General features: G+C 44.2%; 1 protein-coding gene across 1 annotated transcript in view; it reads left to right on the top strand.

The window, feature by feature from the left end:
- Positions 1 to 6871: 6871 nt before the first annotated feature.
- Positions 6872 to 25257, top strand: part of pear1 (platelet endothelial aggregation receptor 1) — a 36209-nt gene continuing 17823 nt past the window's right edge. Inside the window, exons 1-11 of the mRNA XM_079568914.1 lie at positions 6872 to 7051; positions 7129 to 7230; positions 10076 to 10176; positions 11392 to 11484; positions 12637 to 12883; positions 14532 to 14637; positions 15943 to 16079; positions 17308 to 17520; positions 20879 to 21053; positions 21587 to 21707; positions 21876 to 22039. Coding sequence (XP_079425040.1) covers positions 6954 to 7051; positions 7129 to 7230; positions 10076 to 10176; positions 11392 to 11484; positions 12637 to 12883; positions 14532 to 14637; positions 15943 to 16079; positions 17308 to 17520; positions 20879 to 21053; positions 21587 to 21707; positions 21876 to 22039 — 1557 coding nt within the window. The 5' untranslated portion in view covers positions 6872 to 6953. The remainder of the gene's footprint in view (positions 7052 to 7128; positions 7231 to 10075; positions 10177 to 11391; positions 11485 to 12636; positions 12884 to 14531; positions 14638 to 15942; positions 16080 to 17307; positions 17521 to 20878; positions 21054 to 21586; positions 21708 to 21875; positions 22040 to 25257) is intronic.

Genomic DNA, 25257 nt, shown 5'->3' on the forward strand with positions numbered 1-25257 from the left:
GACCAGAGGACGAGGGGACGAGAGGACGAGGGGACCAGAGGCCGAGGGGACGAGAGGCTGAGGGGACCAGAGGCTGAGGGGACGAGAGGCTGAGGGGACGAGAGACTGAGGGGACGAGAGACTGAGGGGACCAGAGGCTGAGGGGACCAGAGGACGAGGGGACGAGAGGACGAGGGGACCAGAGGCCGAGGGGACGAGAGGCTGAGGGGACCAGAGACTGAGGGGACGAGAGACTGAGGGGACCAGAGGCTGAGGGGACCAGAGGCTGAGGGGACCAGAGGCTGAGGGGACGAGAGGCTGAGGGGACCAGAGGCCGAGGGGACGAGAGGCTGAGGGGACCAGAGGCTGAGGGGACGAGAGGCTGAGGGGACGAGAGACTGAGGGGACCAGAGGCTGAGAGGACGAGAGGCTGAGGGGACCAGAGGCCGAGGGGACGAGAGGCTGAGGGGACCAGAGGCTGAGGGGACGAGAGGCTGAGGGGACGAGAGACGAGGGGACCAGAGGCCGAGGGGACGAGAGGCTGAGGGGACGAGGGACGAGGGGACCAGAGGCCGAGGGGACGAGAGACGAGGGGACCAGAGGCCGAGGGGACCAGAGGCTGAGGGGACCAGAGGCTGAGGGGACGAGAGACTGAGGGGACCAGAGACTGAGGGGACCAGAGGCTGAGGGGACGAGAGGCTGAGGGGACCAGAGGCCGAGGGGACGAGAGGCTGAGGGGACCAGAGGCTGAGGGGACGAGAGGCTGAGGGGACGAGAGACGAGGGGACCAGAGGCTGAGGGGACCAGAGGACGAGAGATTGAGGGGACCAGAGGACGAGGGGACGAGAGGCTGAGGGGACCAGAGGACGAGGGGACGAGGGGACCAGGGGACGACACTAGAGCGGCTCCTGTTTCTGCCACAAAAAATGAGACGAAAACTCCAAACCTGCCCTCGAAAAATGATTCGTCAGACATTTAAAGAACAGGCTGAGAGACCTGGTTCAGTCCTAGTTTAGGCCCACTTTAGTCCTGGTTCAGTCCTAGTTTAGGCCCACTTTAGTCCTGGTTCAGTCCTAGTTTAGGCCCACTTTAGTCCTGGTTCAGTCCTGGTTTAGGCTCACTTTAGTCCTGGTTCAGTCCTAGTTTAGGCTCACTTTAGTCCTGGTTCAGTCCTAGTTTAGGCCCACTTTAGTCCTGGTTCAGTCCTGGTTTAGGCCCACTTTAGTCCTGGTTCAGTCCTAGTTTAGGCTCACTTTAGTCCTGGTTCAGTCCTGGTTTAGGCCCACTTTAGTCCTAGTTTACACCTGGTTTAGGCCCACTTTAGTCCTAGTTTACACCTGGTTTAGGCCCACTTTAGTCCTGGTTCAGTCCTCATTTCGTCCTGGTTTCTCTCTTTTCATGCTTTTTTCTAGAAGCCTTTAGACTTGGGTAATAGGTGGGGTTCAAGCCCTAGTTAGTCCTGGTTTAGACCCTCTTCAGTCCTGGCTTAGACCCTCTTCAGTCCTGGTTTAGTCCTGGTTTAGTCCCTCTTCAGTCCCGCTCCAGTCCCTGTGGCCTGGGTCTATCCCCCGCTCTCGTTTCTCGGGTGACGCCGTTAAAGTCTTGGATCTGAGTCTGTGGTCTTTTCAAAGCCGCCTCTGTGAACGTCCTCCATGTTTGCGCCGCTCTGGCTCCGCCCCCTCGCTGCGGCCAACGTTAATAACATTATTTTTTCCGAGCAGCCGTGAGTTTCCTGCCAGACTCTGCCCCAGACTCCGCCCACTCTGCCACAGACTCCGCCCACTCTGCCACAGACTCCGCCCACTCTGCCACAGACTCCGCCCCCGCCGACACTTCAGCCCCAGAACCAGATCTGACACCTTTCATTGTGGAGAGAGAGAAATCAAACATCTATATTGGGGGCCCCTGATTTTTCTTTAGCCCCGGGGCCCATTTTACTCCAATCCAGCCCTGCTCTCTCTCCCCCCTCTGTGTGGCTGAGGTGGACACGCCCCCAGCCCCCTCCTGTGTTTACTGGTCTGGTCCGTCTCTGCTGTGATGAACTCCAGTAATGCAGATGTTTATGGTCTGGGCCTTAATGAGCTCCAGCTGTGGGGGCTTCATTAGACTCTGGTAAACAACAACATCTGCAACATCTGCAAAACGTCCCATAAACGTCTGAATTTACTCAAGTTTCCTGAACCGACGACAAAAAGGGCCGAAAAAAACACTTTCCTTTGTTTTTACCTAATGTTTTTCTTCACATTTTTGACTCCACATTTTGTCCGTTTATCCGACACAGTTTTTCCCCATTTGTTTTTCCATTATTTCCCCTTTTTCAATACATTTTCCCCCAGTTTTTCCCCAATACTTCCTCTGTTTTATTCACATTTTCCCTTATTGTATATTTTTCCCATTTTTCCCCTTTTTATTTTTGGTTTTCTTCAAATTTTTCCACAATATTTCCCATATTTAATCGAAAATGTTCCTCAATTTTCCCCATTATTTCTCCTTTTTTATTCAAATGTTTCCATTAAAAATACAATTCCCCAATATTTCCCTCATTTCATTAAAAATTTCTGCCTATTTTTCCCATTTCATTCTGATTTTTCCCCAAATTATGACAATATTTTGTCTCATTTTTTTTCTCACTTTTGTCCTAATTTCCCTCTATTTTTCCTCCACATTTTTCCTCCACATTTCTCTACATTGCAGAACATCTCGATATGGCCCTCAAGATGATTTTGAGAAACATTTACACAAATCAGAGAGAACTTTTAACATTATTAGAGTTAAATGGGAGAAAATACAGCCAATGAGCTCATATATTATGTACAACACTGGCATTTGAAGGAAGTGCATAGTTTAAGAGAGAAATGACATAAATCTACTTGAATGAACAGATTAAATTGAGTAGATTTGTTCTGGTCTTAGATGAGATAAAACCTGTAGTCGTCATTATTCTCTTAATTCAGATAATTTTGTGTCATTTCAAGTGAAAAACAATGATTTGTCTGATTTCAAGTTGGGTTTTATTCTGGTTCCGTTGGCGCTTTAGCTTTTGTATCTAGAATTAGTTCAAACCGACTGAAGAAGAACTTTAATTCAAGCCATTTGAAGTCATTTATCTCATGATGTTTCCAGTGTTGTGCTTCACTTTGGGCGAATAATCAGCGGCTTCGGCCCTCGGTCTCTTACAATAAAGAAAATCGTCTCCGTTAAGAAAACCTGCCCTGGTCTAAAGGATGTGTCTCTCTCTCTGTGTCTTTAACAGAAGCCCTGGTTTCACTAAGTCGTCAGGATTTCACTTTTTCCAGCCGCAGTTTCTGCTCAGGATCATAAACACTGAGTCACTGCTCGAGCTGTTTTCAGTCTGAGTCAGACGTCGTAGAAGCTTCACAGAAGATTCACTGAAGCTTCTGCTGAGACTGACGTAAACACGAGGAAAACGTGTGTCTGATGTTTTCATATGAACGTATTCACCTTATTCCGCCCCGCCCACTTTTGCCACTTTTTGCTTTGTCTCGGCACCTCGTTGTCCAGACACTTCCGGTCATTTACACGGAGAACGAGGGAAAATATTCTCCGCTCAAATCTGATGTTTAGTCGACTGATTTGTGTAAAATGTCCGATGTTCATTTGCACCAACATGTCGACACTGCAGCGTTTCTCTGTCGGCCTGAAAACGGCTTTGTTTTCGTGTAGTGACTGATTTTATGTGGATTCTCCAGCCCCATGTTAACACATAGGAGAAAAGGGGCGGGCACAATTCATGGCGGCGCCAACGCGAGCCTCCGGAATAAGGTGAATATTATGCTCTGTTACAGCTGATTTTAGGATCGAGTGTTAAACTAACGTCTGTTCATCGACTTTGTAAGCAGTTCCGTTGCCCACGGTAACCGGTGACTGCACTTTCATTACTCGATTTCCAAAGAACATCACTTTGGTTTTCGTAATATTTAGAGACAATTTGTTTATGCAGAACCAATCTTTCAACTTTTGTCTTTCAACTTATCCATTTCTTCTGAAGTTCTGTTTCCTGATAGTCTGCAGAGTCTGCGCCTGAGGGTTCGATGGTTGTGTCGTCTGCAAAGACCAGTTTCAGCTCAAGTACAATCCTTTAAATATAATGAGAACAGTTTGGGTCCCAGCACTGATCCCTGGGGGACGCCACACGATCTGCACTGGCCCGTTTGAACCAACAGTTTCTGGTTTATTCAGGAGTTTATTGTGATCCTTCTTCTACATATTCAATACTTTCTCTTGTCGATATTACTTATTTACCTCGAGATCTGTCGTTTCAAATATTATATTTATCTATAAATACTTCTCGTCGAAGCTTTTCTCATATTCCTGAGCCTGAGGCCGTTTGAGACGAGTCATCAGAGGATTGAGTTTCTCCCATTTTTATTCATGGGTAAAACTTTAGTCTTTTTCATTAAATCTGGAAATGGACCAGTTTGGAAAGACAAGTTAAAGCTGTGGGATATCGGTTTGTGATCGGACCGATATCTGTGATCGATGACGATGTTTAACCTCGTCACAGTCCAAGGATTTCTAACAGTTATTCATTTTCCTTTTGTCGGTGGAACTTTTATTCGGGTTTTCTGTGTAAATAAACTCGCTCACAATTTCATTTGGATTTTCAATTTTCTGCCCGTTTCAGCTGAAGCTCTGTGGTCATTTCGGTTTCTGTTCTGACATTCGACGGTTTAGATTTGGGTAAAGCTGGAGTAAAAGCGTCAGGATCTGTGTTTGTAAAAGTCTGATGGAGCCTGAACTTTCCGTGAAACAGCGAGAGGGGAATGGAAAGTGTGACCGCGCTCTGTGTGTGTGTGCGTGTGTGTGTGTGTGTGTGTGTGTGTGTGTGTGTGTGTGTGTGTGAGTGTGTGTGTGTGTGTGTGTGTGTGTGTGTGTGCGTGTGTGTGCGTGTGTCGTTCTGCAGTGAAACCTGAGTCCGTTCGGCTCCGAAGCTTTTATTTAACCCCTTACCTTCCGCCTTAACCGAGCGCAGTTTCTCCAGTTCGGCTTTACCCAAATCTAACACGTTCTCACCTGGCGCTCACAGCATGTTGGCCAGAGAAACGCCTCATAGTCAAGACACACAAACAGATCCTTTTCCTCACATTTCTGCCTCGGTGTTGTCACTTTTTCACATTCTTTTTCATCTCATATTTGCCAGAGTTTGACACGTTTTTGTTGTTTTTTGTCACATTTTTATTTATTTTTGTCACATTTTTTTGTCACTTTTTTTTTTTTTTTTGTCATTTTTTTAATAATTTTTTTGTCACATTTATTTTTTTGTTTTTGTTTGTCACATTGTTTTTTTTTTATAATTTTTTTGTCACATTGTTTTTTTTTTATAATTTTTTTGTCACATTTTTATTTATTTTTTGTCACATTTTTTATTTATATTTTTGTCACATTTTTGATGTTTTTTGTCACATTTTTATTTATTTTTTGTCACATTTTTTATTTACATTTTTGTCACATTTTTGTTGTTTTTTGTCACATTTTTATTTATTTTTGTCACATTTTTTTGTCACATTTTTATTATTTATTTTTGTCAATTTTTTATAATTTTTTGGTCACATTTTTTTTTTTTTTCACATTTTTTATTTATATTTTTTGTCACATTTTTGATGTTTTTTGTCACATTTTTATTCATTTTTTGTCACATTTTTATTGTTTTTTGTCACATTTTTATTTATTTTTTGTCACATTTTTATTTATTTTTGTCACATTTTTATTTATTTTTTGTCACATTTTTTATTTATATTTTTTGTCACATTTTTGATGTTTTTTGTCACATTTTTATTTATTTTTTGTCACATTTTTATTGTTTTTTGTCACATTTTTATAATTTTTTGTCACATTTTTATTTATTTTTTGTCACATTTTTATTGTTTTTTGTCACATTTTTATAATTTTTTGTCATATTTTTATTTTTTTATTTTTTTTTGTCACATTTTTATTTATTTTTGTCACATTTTTATTTATTTTTTGTCACATTTTTATAATTTTTTGTCACATTTTAATTTTTTTATTTGTTTTTTGTCACATTTTTGTCGCTTCTTTTTTTTTTTTTTTTTTACACTTTTTCCAATAAGCTTTTACATTTGGGTGAAACCAAACTGGAGAGAAAGTGCTCTGTTCAGGAAGAGGTTAAGGCTCAAAATCAGAGGTTTTGAAACCCAGAAACGGCCTGAGCTTCTGATCCAGAGCTTTTTTGGTCACATTTTAATTGATTTATTAATTTTTTGTCACATTTTTATTAATTTTTTGTCACATTTTTATTAATTTTTTGTCACATTTTTTATGTTTTTTGTCACATTTTTATTTATTTTTTGTCACATTTTTTATTTATATTTTTGTCACATTTTTATTTATTTTTGTCACATTTTTATTTATCACATTTTTATTTATTTTTTGTCACATTTTTATTTATTTTTTGTCACATTTTTTGTCAGAGCTTCTGGTCCTGAGCTTCTGGTCCTGAACTTCTGATCCTGAGCTTCTGGTCCTGAGCTTCTGATCCTGAGCTTCTGGTCCTGAGCTTCTGGTCCTGAGCTTCTGATCCTGAGCTTCTGGTCCTGAGCTTCTGATCCTGAGCTTCTGATCCTGAGCTTCTGGTCCTGAGCTTCTGGTCCTGAGCTTCTGGTCCTGAGCTTCTGGTCCTGAGCTTCTGATCCTGAGCTTCTGGTCCTGAGCTTCTGGTCCTGAGCTTCTGATCCTGAGCTTCTGATCCTGAGCTTCTGGTCCTGAGCTTCTGATCCTGAGCTTCTGGTCCTGAGCTTCTGGTCCTGAGCTTCTGATCCTGAGCTTCTGATCCTGAGCTTCTGGTCCTGAGCTTCGCCCCTGAGCGCGGCGGCCATGTTGTGGTAACCGCCGCTCTCCTGTTTGTCTCAGACGGCGTGAGGAGATGCAGCCGCTCGGATCGACCGCGGCGCCGAGGCCGGACTCGATGTGAAGCGAACAGCGCCCCCCTCAGGACGATGCCCGTCTCTGCGCCCCTCCTCCTCCTCCTCCTGCTGCCCGCCCTCGTCGCCGCCCTAGACCCGCGAGACCCCAACGTGTGCAGCCTGTGGGAGACGTGAGGCCCCGCCCCTTCCTCTCGCTCCGCGTCCGAGCGTCCGAACCTCGTCTTTAACCTCGTCTGTGTCTCCGCAGCTTCACCACGTCGGTCAAGGAGTCGTACTCGCAACCCTTCGAGCAGCTGACGGAGCAGGCGTGTGCGAGCGGGCAGGACCGCCACCGATGCGTGCGCCACAGGTCAGTGCTGCAGTGAGGAAGAGGAGGAGGAGGAGGAAGGGGACCGGGAAGTGACATCACCAACAGCTGTTTTTCTTCTTCTTTAAAGTTATTGGTGGAGCGCAGGCCAAACAAAAGTGCATGTCGCCCCCTAGTGTCCACAACAACATAGTGTCCAAACAAAGACATTTAAGGAGACGCAGTGGCTTATGGGACGGCACATAGCTCCTAATCACCGGTTAGTTAGTATCAGAGGTCCCTATGCTAAAGTGGCTATGATAGTTAGCATCAGAGGTCGCTATGCTAAAGTGGTTATGATAGTTAGCACCAGAGGTCCCTATGCTAAAGTGGCTATGATAGTTAGCATCAGAGGTCCCTATGCTAAAGTGGCTATGATAGTTAGCATCAGAGGTCCCTATGCTAAAGTGGCTATGATAGTTAGCACCAGAGGTCACTATGCTAAAGTGGCTATGATAGTTAGCATCAGAGGTCCCTATGCTAAAGTGGCTATGATAGTTAGCATCAGAGGTCCCTATGCTAAAGTGGCTATGATAGTTAGCATCAGAGGTCCCTCTGCTAAAGTGGCTATGATAGTTAGCATCAGAGGTCCCTATGCTAAAGTGGCTATGATAGTTAGCATCAGAGGTCCCTATGCTAAAGTGGCTATGATAGTTAGCATCAGAGGTCCCTATGCTAAAGTGGCTATGATAGTTAGCATCAGAGGTCCCTATGCTAAAGTGGCTATGATAGTTAGCATCAGAGGTCCCTATGCTAATGTGGCTATGATAGTTAGCATCAGAGGTCCCTATGCTAAAGTGGCTATGATAGTTAGCATCAGAGGTCCCTATGCTAAAGTGGCTATGATAGTTAGCATCAGAGGTCCCTATGCTAAAGTGGCTATGATAGTTAGCATCAGAGGTCCCTATGCTAATGTAGCTATGATAGTTAGCATCAGAGGTCCCTATGCTAAAGTGGCTATGATAGTTAGCATCAGAGGTCCCTATGCTAAAGTGGCTATGATAGTTAGCATCAGAGGTCCCCATGCTAAAGTGGCTATGATAGTTAGCATCAGAGGTCCCTATGCTGAAGTGGCTATGATAGTTAGCACCAGAGGTCCCTATGCTAAAGTGGCTATGATAGTTAGCATCAGAGGTCCCTATGCTAAAGTGGCTATGATAGTTAGCACCAGAGGTCCCTATGCTAAAGTGGCTAAGATAGTTAGCATCAGAGGTCCCTATGCTACAGTGGCTATGATAGTTAGCATCAGAGGTCCCTATGCTAAAGTGGCTATGATAGTTAGCATCAGAGGTCCCTATGCTAAAGTGGCTATGATAGTTAGCATCAGAGGTCCCTATGCTAAAGTGGCTATGATAGTTAGCATCAGAGGTCACGATGCTAAAGTGGCTATGACAGTTAGCATCAGAGGTCCATATGCTAAGTGGCTATGATAGTTAGCATCAGAGGTCACTATAATAAAGTGACTATGATAGTTAGCACCAGAGGTCCCTATGCTAAAGTGGCTATGATAGTTAGCACCAGAGGTCCCTATGCTAAAGTGGCTATGATAGTTAGCACCAGAGGTCCCTATGCTAAAGTGGCTATGATAGTTAGCACCAGAGGTCCCTATGCTAAAGTGGCTATGATAGTTAGCATCAGAGGTCCCTATGCTAAAGTGGCTATGATAGTTAGCATCAGAGGTCACGATGCTAAAGTGGCTATGACAGTTAGCATCAGAGGTCACTATAATAAAGTGACTATGATAGTTAGCACCAGAGGTCCCTATGCTAAAGTGGCTATGATAGTTAGCACCAGAGGTCCCTATGCTAAAGTGGCTATGATAGTTAGCACCAGAGGTCCCTATGCTAAAGTGGCTATGATAGTTAGCATCAGAGGTCCCTATGCTAAAGTGGCTATGATAGTTAGCATCAGAGGTCCCTATGCTAAAGTGGCTATGATAGTTAGCATCAGAGGTCCCTATGCTAAAGTGGCTATGATAGTTAGCATCAGAGGTCCCTATGCTAAAGTGGCTATGATAGTTAGCATCAGAAGTCCCTATGCTAAAGTGGCTATGATAGTTAGCATCAGAGGTCCCTATGCTAAAGTGGCTATGATAGTTAGCATCAGAAGTCCCTATGCTAAAGTGGCTATGATAGTTAGCACCAGAGGTCCCTATGCTAAAGTGGCTATGATAGTTAGCATCAGAGGTCCCTATGCTAAAGTGGCTATGATAGTTAGCATCAGAGGTCCCTATGCTAAAGTGGCTATGATAGTTAGCATCAGAGGTCCCTATGCTAAAGTGGCTATGATAGTTAGCACCAGAGGTCCCTATGCTAAAGTGGCTATGATAGTTAGCACCAGAGGTCCCTATGCTAAAGTGGCTATGATAGTTAGCACCAGAGGTCCCTATGCTAAAGTGGCTATGATAGTTAGCATCAGAGGTCACTATGCTAAAGTGGCTATGATAGTTAGCATCAGAGGTCCCTATGCTAAAGTGGCTATGATAGTTAGCATCAGAGGTCCCTATGCTAAAGTGGCTATGATAGTTAGCATCAGAGGTCCCTATGCTAAAGTGGCTATGATAGTTAGCATCAGAGGTCCCTATGCTAAAGTGGCTATGATAGTTAGCATCAGAGGTCCCTATGCTAAAGTGGCTATGATAGTTAGCATCAGAGGTCCCTATGCTAAAGTGGCTATGATAGTTAGCATCAGAGGTCCCTATGCTAAAGTGGCTATGATAGTTAGCATCGAGGCTCCTAACTACTTCCTAACTGACAGACCAATTCGGAAGCAACTTGTCATGGCGGACGCCGACGCACATCCGGTTTGGCGTAAGAGCTCTGACCAATCGAAGACTGCTGTGTTTCAGGGTGGTTTACCGCACGGCCTACAGGCAGGCGGTGAAGACTGACTACCGCCGAAGATACCAGTGCTGCCCCGGGTTCTACGAGAGCAAAGACAAGTGTGTGGGTGAGTCTGAGGGGGGAGTGTCTGAGGGGGGTGAGTCTGAGGGGGGAGTGTCTGAGGGGGGTGAGTCTGAGGGGGGAGTGTCTGAGGGGGGTGAGTCTGAGGGGGGAGTGTCTGAGGTGGGTGAGTCTGAGGGGGGAGTGTCTGAGGGGGGTGAGTCTGAGGGGGGAGTGTCTGAGGTGGGTGAGTCTGAGGGGGGAGTGTCTGAGGGGGGTGAGTCTGAGGGGGGAGTGTCTGAGGGGGGTGAGTCTGGTTAGGAGTCATGGTTAGACCATGAGGACCTGGTTAGACCATGAGGACCTGGTTAGACTATGAGGACCTGGTCAGACCATGAGGACCTGGTTAGACCATGAGGACCTGGTTAGACTATGAGGACCTGGTCAGACCATGAGGACCTGGTTAGACCATGAGGACCTGGTTAGACCATGAGGACCTGGTTAGACTATGAGGACCTGGTTAGACCATGAGGACCTGGTTAGACCATGAGGACCTGGTTAGACTATGAGGACCTGGTTAGACCATGAGGACCTGGTTAGACTATGGGGACCTGGTTAGACCATGAGGACCTGGTTAGACTATGGGGACCTGGTTAGACCATGGGGACCTGGTTAGACCATGAGGACCTGGTTAGACTATGAGGACCTGGTCAGACCATGAGGACCTGGTTAGACCATGAGGACCTGGTTAGACTATGAGGACCTGGTCAGACCATGAGGACCTGGTTAGACCATGAGGACCTGGTTAGACCATGAGGACCTGGTTAGACTATGAGGACCTGGTTAGACCATGAGGACCTGGTTAGACTATGGGGACCTGGTTAGACCATGAGGACCTGGTTAGACTATGGGGACCTGGTTAGACCATGGGGACCTGGTTAGACCATGAGGACCTGGTTAGACTATGGGGACCTGGTTAGACTATGAGGACCTGGTTAGACTATGAGGACCTGGTTAGACCATGGGGACCTGGTTAGACCATGAGGACCTGGTCTGACCATGAGGACCTGGTTAGACCATGAGGACCTGGTTAGACCATGGGGACCTGGTTAGACCATGGGGACCTGGTTAGACTATGGGGACCTGGTTAGACCATGAGGACCTGGTTAGACCATGAGGACCTGGTTAGACTATGGGGACCTGGTTAGACCATGGGGGACATGGTTAGACAATGGAGACACGGTTAGAAACATCTGTAAGTCTCACATGTGTGTGTGTCCAGCTCGCTGCACTCAGGAGTGTGTCCACGGGCGCTGTGTGGCCCCCGAGCGCTGCCAGTGTGAGGGCGGCTGGAGGGGCCCCGACTGCTCCAGCGGTGAGTCTCACACCCTCATCATCACCATCATCATCATCATCATCATCACCACCATGGACGTGACAGAAACAAAGAGGTCACATGTTAGTCATGATGAAATATCAAGGCAAGATGAACTTAAGATCAGACCTGGAGACTTCTCTGTGTCCAGTGGTGACTCTCGTCTCCAGCTAGTCTCCAGATAGTCTCCAGTTAGTCTCCAGTTAGTCTCCAGTTAGTCTCCAGTTAGTCTCCAGTTAGTCTCCAGTTAGTCTCCAGTTAGTCTCCAGTTAGTCTCCAGTTAGTCTCCAGGCCAGTGAGACCTTTAGAGGCGCAGCATACATCCTAAGGTCTAAACTCATCTCGAGACAAGAGCTGCAGATCAGCGTCTGCGACAAACACTACGAAACAACTGTCCCTGTCAAACAAAAGAAAGATTCATTTCCTTCTATCTTTAGTTTTGCGTCGTTAGCGTGTTTTTAACACGTGATAAAACTCTCATGTTTGGTTTTGGCGTGTGAAGAAAATGCAGAGAATGTTCCGTGATGCCGGGTCTGTGGGAGAGAGCAGGAGGTCACGGATATGTCACGGATACGTCACGTTTATATTCCCTGAAGAGCCGGGACCAGGGCCCGAACCAGAGCCGGGCCCAGAGCCCAGAGCCTGGACCAGAGCCGGGACCAGGGCCGGGACCAGGGCCCGGACCAGAGCCCAGAGCCTGGACCAGAGCCGGGACCAGGGCCGGGACCAGAACCCGAACCAGAGCCGGAATCAGAGCCGGGCCCAGAGCCCAGACCAGGGCCGGGACCAGAGTCTGGACCAGAGCCTGGACCAGAGCCGGAATCAGAGCCCAGAGCCCAAACCAGAGCCGGGCCCAGAATCGGAGCTGCAGAACTCAGACCCAGACGACCCAGGCTGAGGCCGTGAGAACAGGCGTCACGCACTCAAGAACACGTCACACGCGGCGATTTAGACTCAGACTAAAACTAAACTAAAACTCTGGGCACTGAGGCCCCGCCTCCTCGTGTCATGTGACCGTATCACATGTCTGTTGTATGTTTCCTCACATGTTGTATGTTTCCTCACATGTCTGTTGTATGTTTCCTCACATGTCTGTTGTATGTTTCCTCACATGTTGTATGTTTCCTCACATGTCTGTTGTATGTTCCTTAGTGTGTGACGGGGGACACTGGGGCCCCGACTGCTCGCGCTCCTGCCTCTGTGAGAACGGGGCGAGCTGTGACCCCCTGTCGGGCCGGTGCCAGTGTCCCGCGGGCTTCACGGGCGTGCGCTGTGAGGAGCCCTGCCCCCCCGGCACCTACGGGACGTCCTGCCTGCAGAGGTGCAGGTGCGGCGCCGGCGGCTCCTGCCAAAGGGCCACGGGCGAGTGCCAGTGCCGCGGCGGCTTCACCGGGACGTAGTGAGTGCAGTTAGTTTTATATACAGGGCCTCTCGTAGGTATTCATACATCTTGAACATTTGCACATTTTGTCATGTTTACAACCCTAAACATAAAGATTTTATTTTTATTTTTTTACTGAACGTTCACACACAAGTGACCGACAACTGTGAAGTGAAAGCAAAATGATACATGATTCTGTTATTTTTCAAAAAATAGAAAAGTGAAAAGTGGGGCTTGCATAAGTATCATACAGCATTTTCTGAGTGCATTAAATTGCCTTTATAACATTCCTAACGACTGCAGAATGTTCACTCCTTGGCCTAACGGTTAAACAGAGGCACCTGTGTGTAATCTACTCTCAGTATAATTACAGCTGTTCTTTCAGGCCCTCAGAGCTGTGGTCACTAAACAACATCATGAAGGCCAAGGAGCACCAGAGAGGTCAGGGATAAAGCTGTGGAGAAGTTTAAAGCAGCGTTAAGTTATACAAAGATTTCCCAAGATTTGAACATCTCCCGGAGCAACTGTTCAATCCATTGTTCGGAAATGGAAAGAGTAAAGCACCACTGCCAACTTACCAAGACACGGCTGTTCACCTAAACTAACAAACTGAACAAGGAGACACTGGTCAGAAATACAACCAAGTGCCCCATGATAACTCTGGAGGAGCTGTGAAGTCCTGCCGCTGAGCTGGGGGAATCTGGACATGGGACAACTATAAGTCGTATCTACACAGATCTGGCCTTCATGGACGAGTGGAAGAAGAAAGACATTATTGAAAGGAGGCCATAAAAAATCCTGTTTGAAGTTTGCTAGAAGTCATATGGAGGACACAGCTCCATGTGGAAGAAGGAGCTTTGGTCAGATGAGACAAACGTTATGTATGGAGCAAACCTGACACTGCTCATGGTCCTGAGTGCACCATCCCCAGTGTCAGATATACGGGGGGGGAGCATCATGCTGTGGGGCTGCTTTTCCTCAGCGGGGACTGGGGAGATTGTAAGAATAGTTGGGAAGATGGATGGAGCCAAATACAGAGACATTTTGGAGGAAAACCTGCTGGAGTCACAAGAGAACTGAGGCTGGGGCGGAGATTCACCTTCAGCAGGACAATGACCCTAAACACAAAGATAAATCTACAATGGAATGGTTCAATAACAACATGTTAATGTGTTAGAATGGCCCAGTCAAAGTCCTGACCTAAATCCTATTGAAAATCTGTGGAATAATCTGAAAACTGCTGTTCACAAACGCTCTCCTTCTAATGTGACAGAGCTGGAGTTGTTTTGTAAAGAGGAATGGGCTAAAATGTCAGTCTCTACATGCGCTAATCTTGTAGAGTCAAACCCCAAAAGACTTGTGCTGTTAATGCAGTAAAAGGGGGTTCCACAAAGTATTCATTCATGCTGTATGAATACTTATGCAAGCCCCACTTTTCACTTTTCTATTTAAAAAAACAAAAACAGAATCATGTATCATTTTGCTTTCACTTCACAGTTGTCTGTTACTTGTGTGTGAACGTTCAGTAAAAAAATAAAAATAAAATCTTCATGTTCAGGGTTGTAAACATGACAAAATGTGCAAAAGTTCAAGGTGTATGAATACTTTCCAGAGGCACTGTATATTATTATTATTATCAGTGTAATAAACCCTGGTGTCGTCACAGCTGTGAGAAGGCGTGTCCGAGCAGACCCTGCCCCGCCCGCTGCCCCTGTCAGAACGGAGGCATCTGCCGGGGCAAAGGGGTGTGCGCCTGCCCCCCAGGATGGACGGTACGTAGTGTGTGACCCTGTGTGACCCCTGTGTGACCCCTGTGTGACCCCTGTGTGACCCTGTGTGACCCTGTGACCCCTGTGTGACCCTGTGTGACCCTGTGTGACCCTGTGTGACCCTGTGTGACCCTGTGTGACCCTGTGTGACCCTGTGTGACCCCAGCCCTCATGTGTTCCATGTTTGTTCATTAACATGCACCGTCCCAATCAAATAAACAAATAAAAAAGCAAAAGGCGGCCATTTTGAAGAATCTATTTCAACTTCTACATAACCGAACAAAAACACTGACCTGCTCCTTTAAGGACAGGCTGAGACCCAGACGGAAATTATGATCAGAACAACCCAATAACATTAGTTTTCTCAGACTGTGTTCCCTGTAGACTCACGGCCTCAGAGTCCCGACCCCCCAGTTGAGAATCACTGTTTACATTGTGTACATACATGACCAATGGGATGTTCTGCAAAGACATTTAACCTCTGACCCCCCCGCCTGAACCAAATGCCTTCTGTCCGCTTTGGCCATTATATAGGCCTTTGTAACACCTCATTTGAAAGCTAAGACCCACAAAACTGATCTTTTTCCTCGCATTGTTGCTGCGTTGTGTCACCTTTTGTATGTTTTTTTTTGTCACATTTTTGTTGAATTTTTGTCATTTTTTTGTTGAATTTTTGTTGAATTTTTGTTGAATTTTTGTCACATTTTTGTTGATTTTTTGTCACATTTTTGTTGATTTTTTGTCACATTTTTGTTGATTTTTTGTCACATTTTTGTTGATTTTTTGTCACATTTTTGTTGATTTTTTGTCACATTTTTGTTGAATTTTTGTCACATATTTGTCATTTTTTTGTTGCGTTTATATTCTTGTTTTCTTCTCATTTTCTGTTGGTTGTTTTGGTGCTTTTTTCCCAAGAAGCTTTTTGATTGGGGTAAAGCCAAACTGGAGAAAATGGGATCCGTTCAGGTGGGAGTTAAGAGGTTAAAAACACATTATAAAAAGACACTGTTTCTCAGGTATTTGATCCCTTGTTTCCTTATTTGCATAATAATATTTCTCATCATATCGGGGCCAGAGGTTCTGTGCTGGAGGGCCGGATTTGGCCCCCGGGCCTGACGTTGCCCACCCCAGTAAATCTTATTCCCAGATCTCAGCGACTAAACAGAGTCTAGAGTCCTCCCGCGTCGACCAATGAGACGAGCTTTTACTGTGAACCAGTCAGGAGGAGGGGGAGGAGCTTGTTCCTGCCCTCCTCCCTCTGCAAACTTACAGACGGTGGCTTTAACTGACTCCGTGTGCGTGTTCCAGGGCTCCGTGTGCACCGAGCGCTGTCCCTCCGGCTTCTTCGGCCCCAACTGTTCGTCCGAGTGCGTTTGCCACAACGGGGGGCGGTGCCACCCGGAGAGCGGGCAGTGCCGCTGCGCCGAGGGCTTCACGGGGCCGCGGTAACAACACGCCTTCATCCACACGCCTTCACCCACACGTCTCATCCACACGTCTCATCCACACGACTCATCCACACACCTCACCCACACGCCTTCATCCACACGCCTTCATCCACACGCCTTCATCCACACGCCTTCATCCACACGCCTTCATCCACACGCCTTCATCCACACGCCTTCATCCACACGCCTTCATCCACACGCCTTCATCCACACGCCTTCATCCACACGCCTTCATCCACACGTCTCATCCACACGCCTTCATCCACACGCCTCATCCACACGCCTCATCCACACGCCTTCATCCACACGCCTCATCCACACGCCTTCATCCACACGCCTTCATCCACACGCCTCATCCACACGCCTCATCCACACGTCTCATCCACACGCCTTCATCCACACGCCTTCATCCACACGCCTCATCCACACGCCTCATCCACACGCCTTCATCCACACGCCTTCACCCACACGCCTTCATCCACACGTCTCATCCACACGCCTTCATCCACACGCCTTCATCCACACGCCTCATCCACACGCCTCATCCACACGCCTTCATCCACACGCCTTCATCCACACGCCTCATCCACACGCCTTCATCCACACGCCTTCATCCACACGCCTTCATCCACACGCCTCATCCACACGCCTTCATCCACAAAAAATGTGACAAAAATTCAACAAAAATGTGACAAAAATTCAACAAAAAAATGACAAAAACTCAACAAAAAAAATGACAAAAATTCAATAAAAATGTGACAAAAATTCAACAAAAATTCAACAAAAATTCAACAAAAATTCAACAAAAAAATGACAAAAAATCAACAAAAATGTGACAAAAATTCAACAAAAATGTGACAAAAATTCAACAAAAAAATGACGAAAAATCAACAAAAATGTGACAAAAATTCAACAAAAATTCAACAAAAAAATGACGAAAAATCAACAAAAAAATGACAAAAACTAAAAAAAAAAAAAGACAAAAACTAAAAAAAAAAATGACAAAAACTCAACAAAAATGTGACAAAAATTTAACAAAAATGTGACAAAAATTCAAAAAAAAAAAGACAAAAACTCAACAAAAATGTAACAAAAATGTGACAAAAATTCAACAAAAATTCAACAAAAATTCAACAAAAAAATGACAAAAAATTCAACTTCATCCACACGCCTTCCTCCACATACGTGTTCAGTCAGGTCGTGCTCACGTGTGTTCCCGTTGCAGCTGCAGTGAGGAGTGCCCCGTGGGCTCGTTCGGACAGGACTGTGGCGGCGTGTGCGACTGTGCCAACGGCGCCCGATGCTACAACATCCACGGGGGCTGCCTGTGCGAGCCGGGCTTCAGGGGCCCCCAGTGCACGCAGAGGATGTGCGGGCCGGGGGCCTTCGGGCTGCACTGTGAGCGGTCATGCCTGTGCGAGGACAAGAACACGCTAAGGTGAGACCTGGACATGCTAACAACACGCTAACAACACGCTAACAACACGCTCAGGACAAGAACACTCTCAGGTGAGACAACAACATGCTCAGGACCAGAACACGCTAAAGTGAGACCAGAACACGCTAAGGTGAGACAACAACACGCTAAGGTGAGACCAGAACACGCTAAGGTGAGACAACAACACGCAGAGGATGTGCGGGCCGGGGGCCTTCGGGCTGCACTGCGAGAGGTCATGCCTGTGCGAGGACAGGAACACGCTAAGGTGAGGCCAGAACACGCTAACAACACACTCAGAACCAGAACACGCTAAGGTGAGACCAGAACACGCTAAGGTGAGACAACAACACGCTAACAACACGATAACAACACGCTCAGGACAAGAACACGCTAAGGTGAGTTTCCTCCTCCAGCCTGAGAGAAAGTCCTGATCAAAGGTTTAAAACCACATTGTCGGATCTTCACGAGGTTCTAAGCAGAAATGAGACAAAACAAAGAGAAAAGCTTTTACTGAAAACAACAAATAAACCTAAAGAGTCTGACTTTGCAGCTGAGGTTTGAACCACACGCCTTCAAAAGGTCCTTTTCTGTCCGGACTTTGTCCTGGGGCAAAGGTTCAGATGGTGGTCGGGTTGAGCTGCATGAGCAGAACCTCTCACAGAGAAAGATCCAAAAGTGAAGGACCAAGAACATGTCCCAGCTCTGAGCCGGAGGATCTTCTGTTCCCAATGACCAGAGGTTCCACAGACGAGGCCTCAGTCTGTAACATCTGCTCCACCTGAAGCTCCACCTGAAGCTCATTATGGCGCCCCCTCTCTGTGGTGCGTAGAGGGTCACCATGGAAACCCTCAGGACCAGGTCACATGTGTATCATCAGTGTCCCGTGTTTGGCCTCAGTTCTGAAGCTCTTTGTTTCTGACGCTTCAGATGAAAAACCTCTGAAACAGAAGATCCTCCAGATCCTTTAGTTCCATAACCTCAGGATCTGACAGTCACTGCGTTCCTCAGCAGAACCTCTGCTTCAGCAGCTCCACCCGACCTCCGTTTTAAAGTCATGTGGTCCTAAACTTTGGATCAGAGAGTTTATTCGTTGTTTTCAATAAAAACATTTTCTCAGATGTGTGATTTATCTTCTCGCTGCGACTGAAGTTCCGTTTGAACCTTGTTTTGATCCGACCGACGAGAAACGTGAATTCTTGTCATTTTTCGACTGGTCTTAAACTTCTGCAAACATTTAAAGCTGCATCTGGTTTTTCCAGTTAGAAGAATCAGAATCAGAGCGAATGGAATGAATGAAAAAGCAGCTGCAGAGCGGAGAAAAAGGAGAATAAAAAGGTCGTAATGATGCTGTTATTTGTTCCTCGGTCCCGGCTCTGAAGGTGAAAGCTTTGGATCCTCTGTTATTCCTCAGGTAATAGAGTTATTCTGAGCGGCTTCTCCTCAATCTAAACACGAGTCTTTGAAATAACAGATGTGAGTGAAACAAAGCCAGACTCTGATGATGAGGTTAACAGACTCCGGCGGATCTGGCGCCCCCTGCAGGACACGGGGAGAACTGCCCTGATCCACTGATGATGAGGTTCACAGACTCCGGCGGATCTGGCGCCCCCTGCAGGACACGTGGGGAACTGCCCTGTTGTGATGCACTCAGACTTTCCACAGTTTAATGAGTGTGGGAACGAGGCTCTGCGGGACGGACGGGGGGAGGCAGGGGGGAGACAGGGGGGAGACAGGGGGGAGACGGGGGGAGGCAGGGGGGAAACGGGGGGCACCATCCCTTTAACAGACCCACAGCAACAGCCACAAAAGTATATGTGACGTTTCCTGCCCCCAAACCTTTTCTGTGTGAATCATTTTAAGCCGGTTTAACCTCTTACCACCCGGATAAACCCAATGCCTTCTGTCCTCTTTGGCTATAGGCCTGTGTAACACCTCATTTGAAAGCTAAGACCCACAAAATTGATATTTTTCCTCGTGTTGAGTCACCTTTTTATTTATTTATTTTAGAATTTTTGTCACATTTTTGTTGAGATTTTGCCACTTGTTTGTTTTATTTTTGGTCACTTGTTGGTTAACTTTTTGTCAAATTTTTAAAAAAAAATTTGTCACATTTTTGTTGAGTTTATTTTTCATTTTTTGGTGAATTTTTGTCACATTTTTTTCAAATTTTTGTCACTTTTTTTTTGAGTTTTTGTCATTTTTTGTTGAATTTTTCTCACTTGTTTTTTGTTATTATTGGTCACTTGTTGCATGGTTGACTTTTTGTCAGATCTTTTTTGAATTTTTGTCAAATTTCAAATTATTTGTTCAGTTTTTGTCACATTTTTGTCGCGTTTACATCCTAGTTTTCTTCTCATATTTTGTGGCTATTTTGGTGCTTTTTTCCCAGGAAGCTTTTTGATTGGGGTAAAACCAAACTGGAGAAAATGGGATTTGTTCAGGTGGGAGTTAAGACGGGACGGGAGAAAACAATCTGAAACTCAGATCTGTAAAAATCCTTGTGTAAAAAACTTCCAAATGGAGTTGAGAGGAGCCTTTTTTTAAGCCTTTTTAAACCAAATGCATTCTGTCCTCTTTGGCTGTTATATAGGCCTGTGTAACACCTCATTTGAAAGCTCTGACCCACAAAACTGATTTTTTTCCTCGTGTTGTTGCTGTGTTGTGCCACCTTTTTAATCTTTTTTTTTTTTTGGGTCACATTTTTGTAATTTTTTTGTTGAGTTTTTGTCACATTTTTGTTGAATTTTTGTCACATTTTTGTCACATTTTTGTAGAATTTTTGTCACATTTTTGTTGAATTTTTGTCACATTTTTTGTTGAATTTTTGTCACATTTTTGTTGAATTTTTGTCACATTTTTGTAGAATTTTTATCACATTTTTGTCATTTTTTTGTTGAATTTTTGTTGAATTTTTGTCACATTTTTGTTGAATTTTTGTCACTTTTTTGTTGAATTTTTGTCACTTTTTTGTCATTTTTTTGTCACTTTTTTGTTGAGTTTTTGTCATTTTTTTTGTTGATTTTTAGTCATTTCTTTGTTGAGTTTTGTCACTTTTTCGTTGAGTTTTTGTCACATTTTTGTTGCGTTTACATCCTTGTTTTCTCATTTTTTTGGGCTGTTTTGGTGCTTTTTTCCCAAGAAGCTTTTTGATTAGGGTAAAGCCAAACTGGAGAAAATGGGATCCGTTCAGGTGGGAGTTAAGAGGTTAAAAAGGAATCAAATCTGGACCGTGACCACTCGACGTGTGTAAATCAGCTCCAGTGTGATGGATGAAGGAACATCTGAACGTCTCCAGGAGAACACGTTCTCAGTAGAGGAGAACGTGAGAGTCTGAAGGTGTGTTCTGTCCTCTCCTCAGCTGCCACCCGATGAAGGGCGAGTGCACGTGCCAGCCGGGGTGGGCGGGGCTTTACTGTAACGAGACGTGTGCCGCGGGTTTCTACGGCCCCGCCTGTCAGGAGCCCTGCCTCTGCGTCAACGGGGGGGTGTGCGAGGGCGCCACGGGGGGGTGTCGCTGCGCCCCGGGCTTCACGGTGAGTCAAGCAAGATGTCGTCGACAAGATCATAGGGAAGTGTCAGGGAAGTGTCAGGGAAGTGTCGGGGAAGTGTCAGGGAAGTGTCAGTGAAATATCAGGGAAGTGTCAGGGAAGTGTCGGGGAAGTGTCAGGGAAGTGTCAGGGAAGTGTCAGGGAAGTGTCGGGGAAGTGTCGGGGAAGTGTCAGTGAAATATCAGGGAAGTGTCGGGGAAGTGTCAGGGAAGTGTCAGTAAAGTGTCAGGGAAGTGTCAGGGAAGTGTCAGGGAAGTGTCAGGGAAATATCAGGGAAGTGTCGGGGAAGTGTCGGGGAAGTGTCAGTGAAATATAAGGGAAGTGTCAGGGAAGTGTCAGGGAAGTGTCAGTGAAATATCAGGGAAGTGTCGGGGAAGTGTCAGTGAAGTGTCAGGGAAGTGTCAGGGAAGTGTCAGGGAAGTGTAGGGGAAGTGTCAGTGAAATATCAGGGAAGTGTCGAGGAAGTGTTGAGGCAGTGTAGAGGAAGTGTTCATTCTGTGGCCGTGTCTCTGCTCCAGGGGCCTCACTGTGAGATCGTCTGTAAAAGCGGCACCTTCGGACTCAACTGCTCCCAGGAGTGCGACTGTGAGAACTTCGTAGACTGCTCCCCGGTGGACGGTGCCTGCTACTGCAAAGACGGTGAGTCACTGAAATGACCTGAAATCAGAGTAAAGTGTGTGTTCTCACAAGTCTAACTCTGTGTGTGTGTGTGTGTGTGTGTGTGTGTGTGTGTGTGTGTGTGTGTGTGTGTGTGTGTGTGTGTGTGTGTGTGTGTGTGTGTGTGTGTGTGTGTGTGTGTGTGTACAGGCTGGAGGGGCCCCCAGTGCTCGGCCCCCTGCGCAGAGGGGATGTGGGGCCCCGGGTGCAACAGGACCTGCTCCTGTGCCAACGGGGCCAAGTGCCACCCGGCCGACGGCACCTGCACCTGCGCCTCCGGCTGGCAGGGGGCGCTCTGTGACCAGCCCTGCCCGGTGAGAGACTCTCCTCACGTCCTGAATGTGTGATGTCCTTCTGAAATAACCAGAGTGTGGGTGTGTCCTCAGAGGGGGCGGGTTCTTTCTGAAATAACCATTAATCATTATTTTTCAATCATTTTTTGCCACATTTTCGTCATTAATTGTTGATTGTACATGTTTTGCTTAAGGCGTGGCTGTGTGAGGAGGTGGATTTTTTTGTTCATTTTTTTGTCACATTTTCCTAATTTTTTGGTATTTTTTGTACAATTTTTTTCATTTTTTCGTAATTTTTTAATAATTTTTTTTCTACATTTTCTTGACTTTTTTTTTCCATTTTTTTAAAATCATTTTTTGCCACATTTTCGTCTTTTTTTGTCATTTTTTTTGTAAATTTTGTATCAATTTTTTAAATTCGTTTAATGTTTTTTTTTTTTTTTTTTTGCATTTTTTGCCACATTTTTTTTTATTTTTTCATCAACTTTTTATCAAATTTTGGTCATTTTTGTTTTTGTTTTTTTTATTTTTGTAATCATTTTTTGCCACATTTTTGTCAATTTTTTATAATTTTTTTTTCATTTTTTAAACTTTTTTATTCTTTTTTTTTTATTTTTCATTTTTTGTCACATTTTTTTCATTTTTTCCGTCAATGTTTTATCAAATTTTGGTTATTTTTTTTATAATTGTTTTTGTCATTTTTTGTCACATTTTCCTCTTTTTTTTATTTTATTTTATTTTTTAACCTTTTTTTTCCATTTTTTTTAATCATTTTTTGCCACATTTTTGTCATTGATTGTTGATTGTACATGTTTTGTTTAACCAAAGTGTGGGTGTGTCCTCAGAGGGGGCGGTTCCTTCTGAAATAACCAGAGTGTGGGTGTGTCCTCAGAGGGGGCGGTTCCTTCTGAAATAACCAGAGTGTGGGTGTGTCCTCAGAGGGGGCGGTTCCTTCTGAAATAACCAGAGTGTGGGTGTGTCCTCAGAGGGGGCGTGTTCCTTCTGAAATAACCAGAGTGTGGGTGTGTCCTCAGAGGGGGCGGGTTCCTTCTGAAATAACCAGAGTGTGGGTGTGTCCTCAGAGGGGGCGGTTCCTTCTGAAATAACCAGAGTGTGGGTGTGTCCTCAGAGGGGGCGGGTTCTTTCTGAAATAACCATTAATCATTATTTTACTTTTTTTTTAAATCATTTTTTGCCACATTTTTGTCATTGATTGTTGATTGTACATGTTTTGTTTAAGGCGTGGCTGTGTGAGGAGTTGGATTTTTTTTGGTCATTTTTTTGTCACATTTTCCTAATTTTTTGTTCATTTTTTTGTACAATTTTTTTCAGTTTTTCGTCATTTTTTATATATTTTTTTCTACATTTTATTTACTTTTTTTCATTTTTTAAAATCATTTTTTGCCACATTTTTTTTTTTTTGTCATTTTTTTTGTAAATTTTGTATCAATTTTTGAAATTTGTTTTAATTTTAATTTTATTTTTTTTTAGCATTTTTTGCCACATTTTTGTCATTTTTTCGTCTTTTTTTGTCTTTTTTAGTGTCATTTTTGTCACATTTTTTTTTATTTTTTCGTCAACTTTTTATCAAATTTTGGTCATTTTTGTTTTCTTTTTTTTCTTTTTTTAAATCATTTTTTGCCACATTTTTGTAAATTTTTTATCATTTTTTTTTTCCATTTTTTAAACTTTTTTATTCATTTTTTTTTCATATTTTGTCACATTTTTTTCATTTTTTCCGTCAACTTTTTATCAAATTTTGGTTGTTTTTTGCCAAGTTTTTATAATTTTTTTTGTCATTTTTTGTCACATTTTCCTCATTTTTTTTATTTTTTATTTTTTTTAAACTTTTTTTTTTCAGTTTTTTAAATCATTTTTTGCCACATTTTTGTCATTGATTGTTGATTGTACATGTTTTGTTTAACCAAAGTGTGGGTGTGTCCTTAGAGGGGGCGGTTCCTTCTGAAATAACCAGAGTGTGGGTGTGTCCTCAGAGGGGGCGTGTTCCTTCTGAAATAACCAGAGTGTGGGTGTGTCCTCAGAGGGGGCGGGTTCCTTCTGAAATAACCAGAGTGTGGGTGTGTCCTCAGAGGGGGCGGTTCCTTCTGAAATAACCAGAGTGTGGGTGTGTCCTCAGAGGGGGCGGGTTCTTTCTGAAATAACCATTAATCATTATTTTACTTTTTTTTAAAATCATTTTTTGCCACATTTTTGTCATTGATTGTTGATTGTACATGTTTTGTTTAAGGCGTGGCTGTGTGAGGAGTTGGATTTTTTTTGGTCATTTTTTTGTCACATTTTCCTAATTTTTTGTTCATTTTTTTGTACAATTTTTTTCAGTTTTTCGTCATTTTTTATATATTTTTTTCTACATTTTATTTACTTTTTTTCATTTTTTAAAATCATTTTTTGCCACATTTTTTTTTTTTTGTCATTTTTTTTGTAAATTTTGTATCAATTTTTGAAATTTGTTTTAATTTTAATTTTATTTTTTTTTAGCATTTTTTGCCACATTTTTGTCATTTTTTCGTCTTTTTTTGTCTTTTTTAGTGTCATTTTTGTCACATTTTTTTTTATTTTTTCGTCAACTTTTTATCAAATTTTGGTCATTTTTGTTTTCTTTTTTTTCTTTTTTTAAATCATTTTTTGCCACATTTTTGTAAATTTTTTATCATTTTTTTTTTCCATTTTTTAAACTTTTTTATTCATTTTTTTTTCATATTTTGTCACATTTTTTTCATTTTTTCCGTCAACTTTTTATCAAATTTTGGTTATTTTTTGCCAAGTTTTTATAATTTTTTTTGTCATTTTTTGTCACATTTTCCTCATTTTTTTTATTTTTTATTTTTTTTAAACTTTTTTTTTTCAGTTTTTTAAATCATTTTTTGCCACATTTTTGTCATTGATTGTTGATTGTACATGTTTTGTTTAACCAAAGTGTGGGTGTGTCCTTAGAGGGGGCGGTTCCTTCTGAAATAACCAGAGTGTGGGTGTGTCCTCAGAGGGGGCGGTTCCTTCTGAAATAACCAGAGTGTGGGTGTGTCCTCAGAGGGGGCGGTTCCTTCTGAGATAACCAGAGTGTGGGTGTGTCCTCTGAGGGGGCAGTTCCTTCTGAAATAACCAGAGTGTGGGTGTGTCCTCAGAGGGGGCGGGTTCTTTCTGAAATAACCAGAGTGTGGGTGTGTCCTCAGAGGGGGCGGTTCCTTCTGAAATAACCAAAGTGTGGGTGTGTCCTCAGA

This window comes from Gobius niger (genome assembly GCF_951799975.1).
Source record: "Gobius niger genome assembly, chromosome: 13".
NCBI classification, from domain to species: domain Eukaryota; kingdom Metazoa; phylum Chordata; class Actinopteri; order Gobiiformes; family Gobiidae; genus Gobius; species Gobius niger.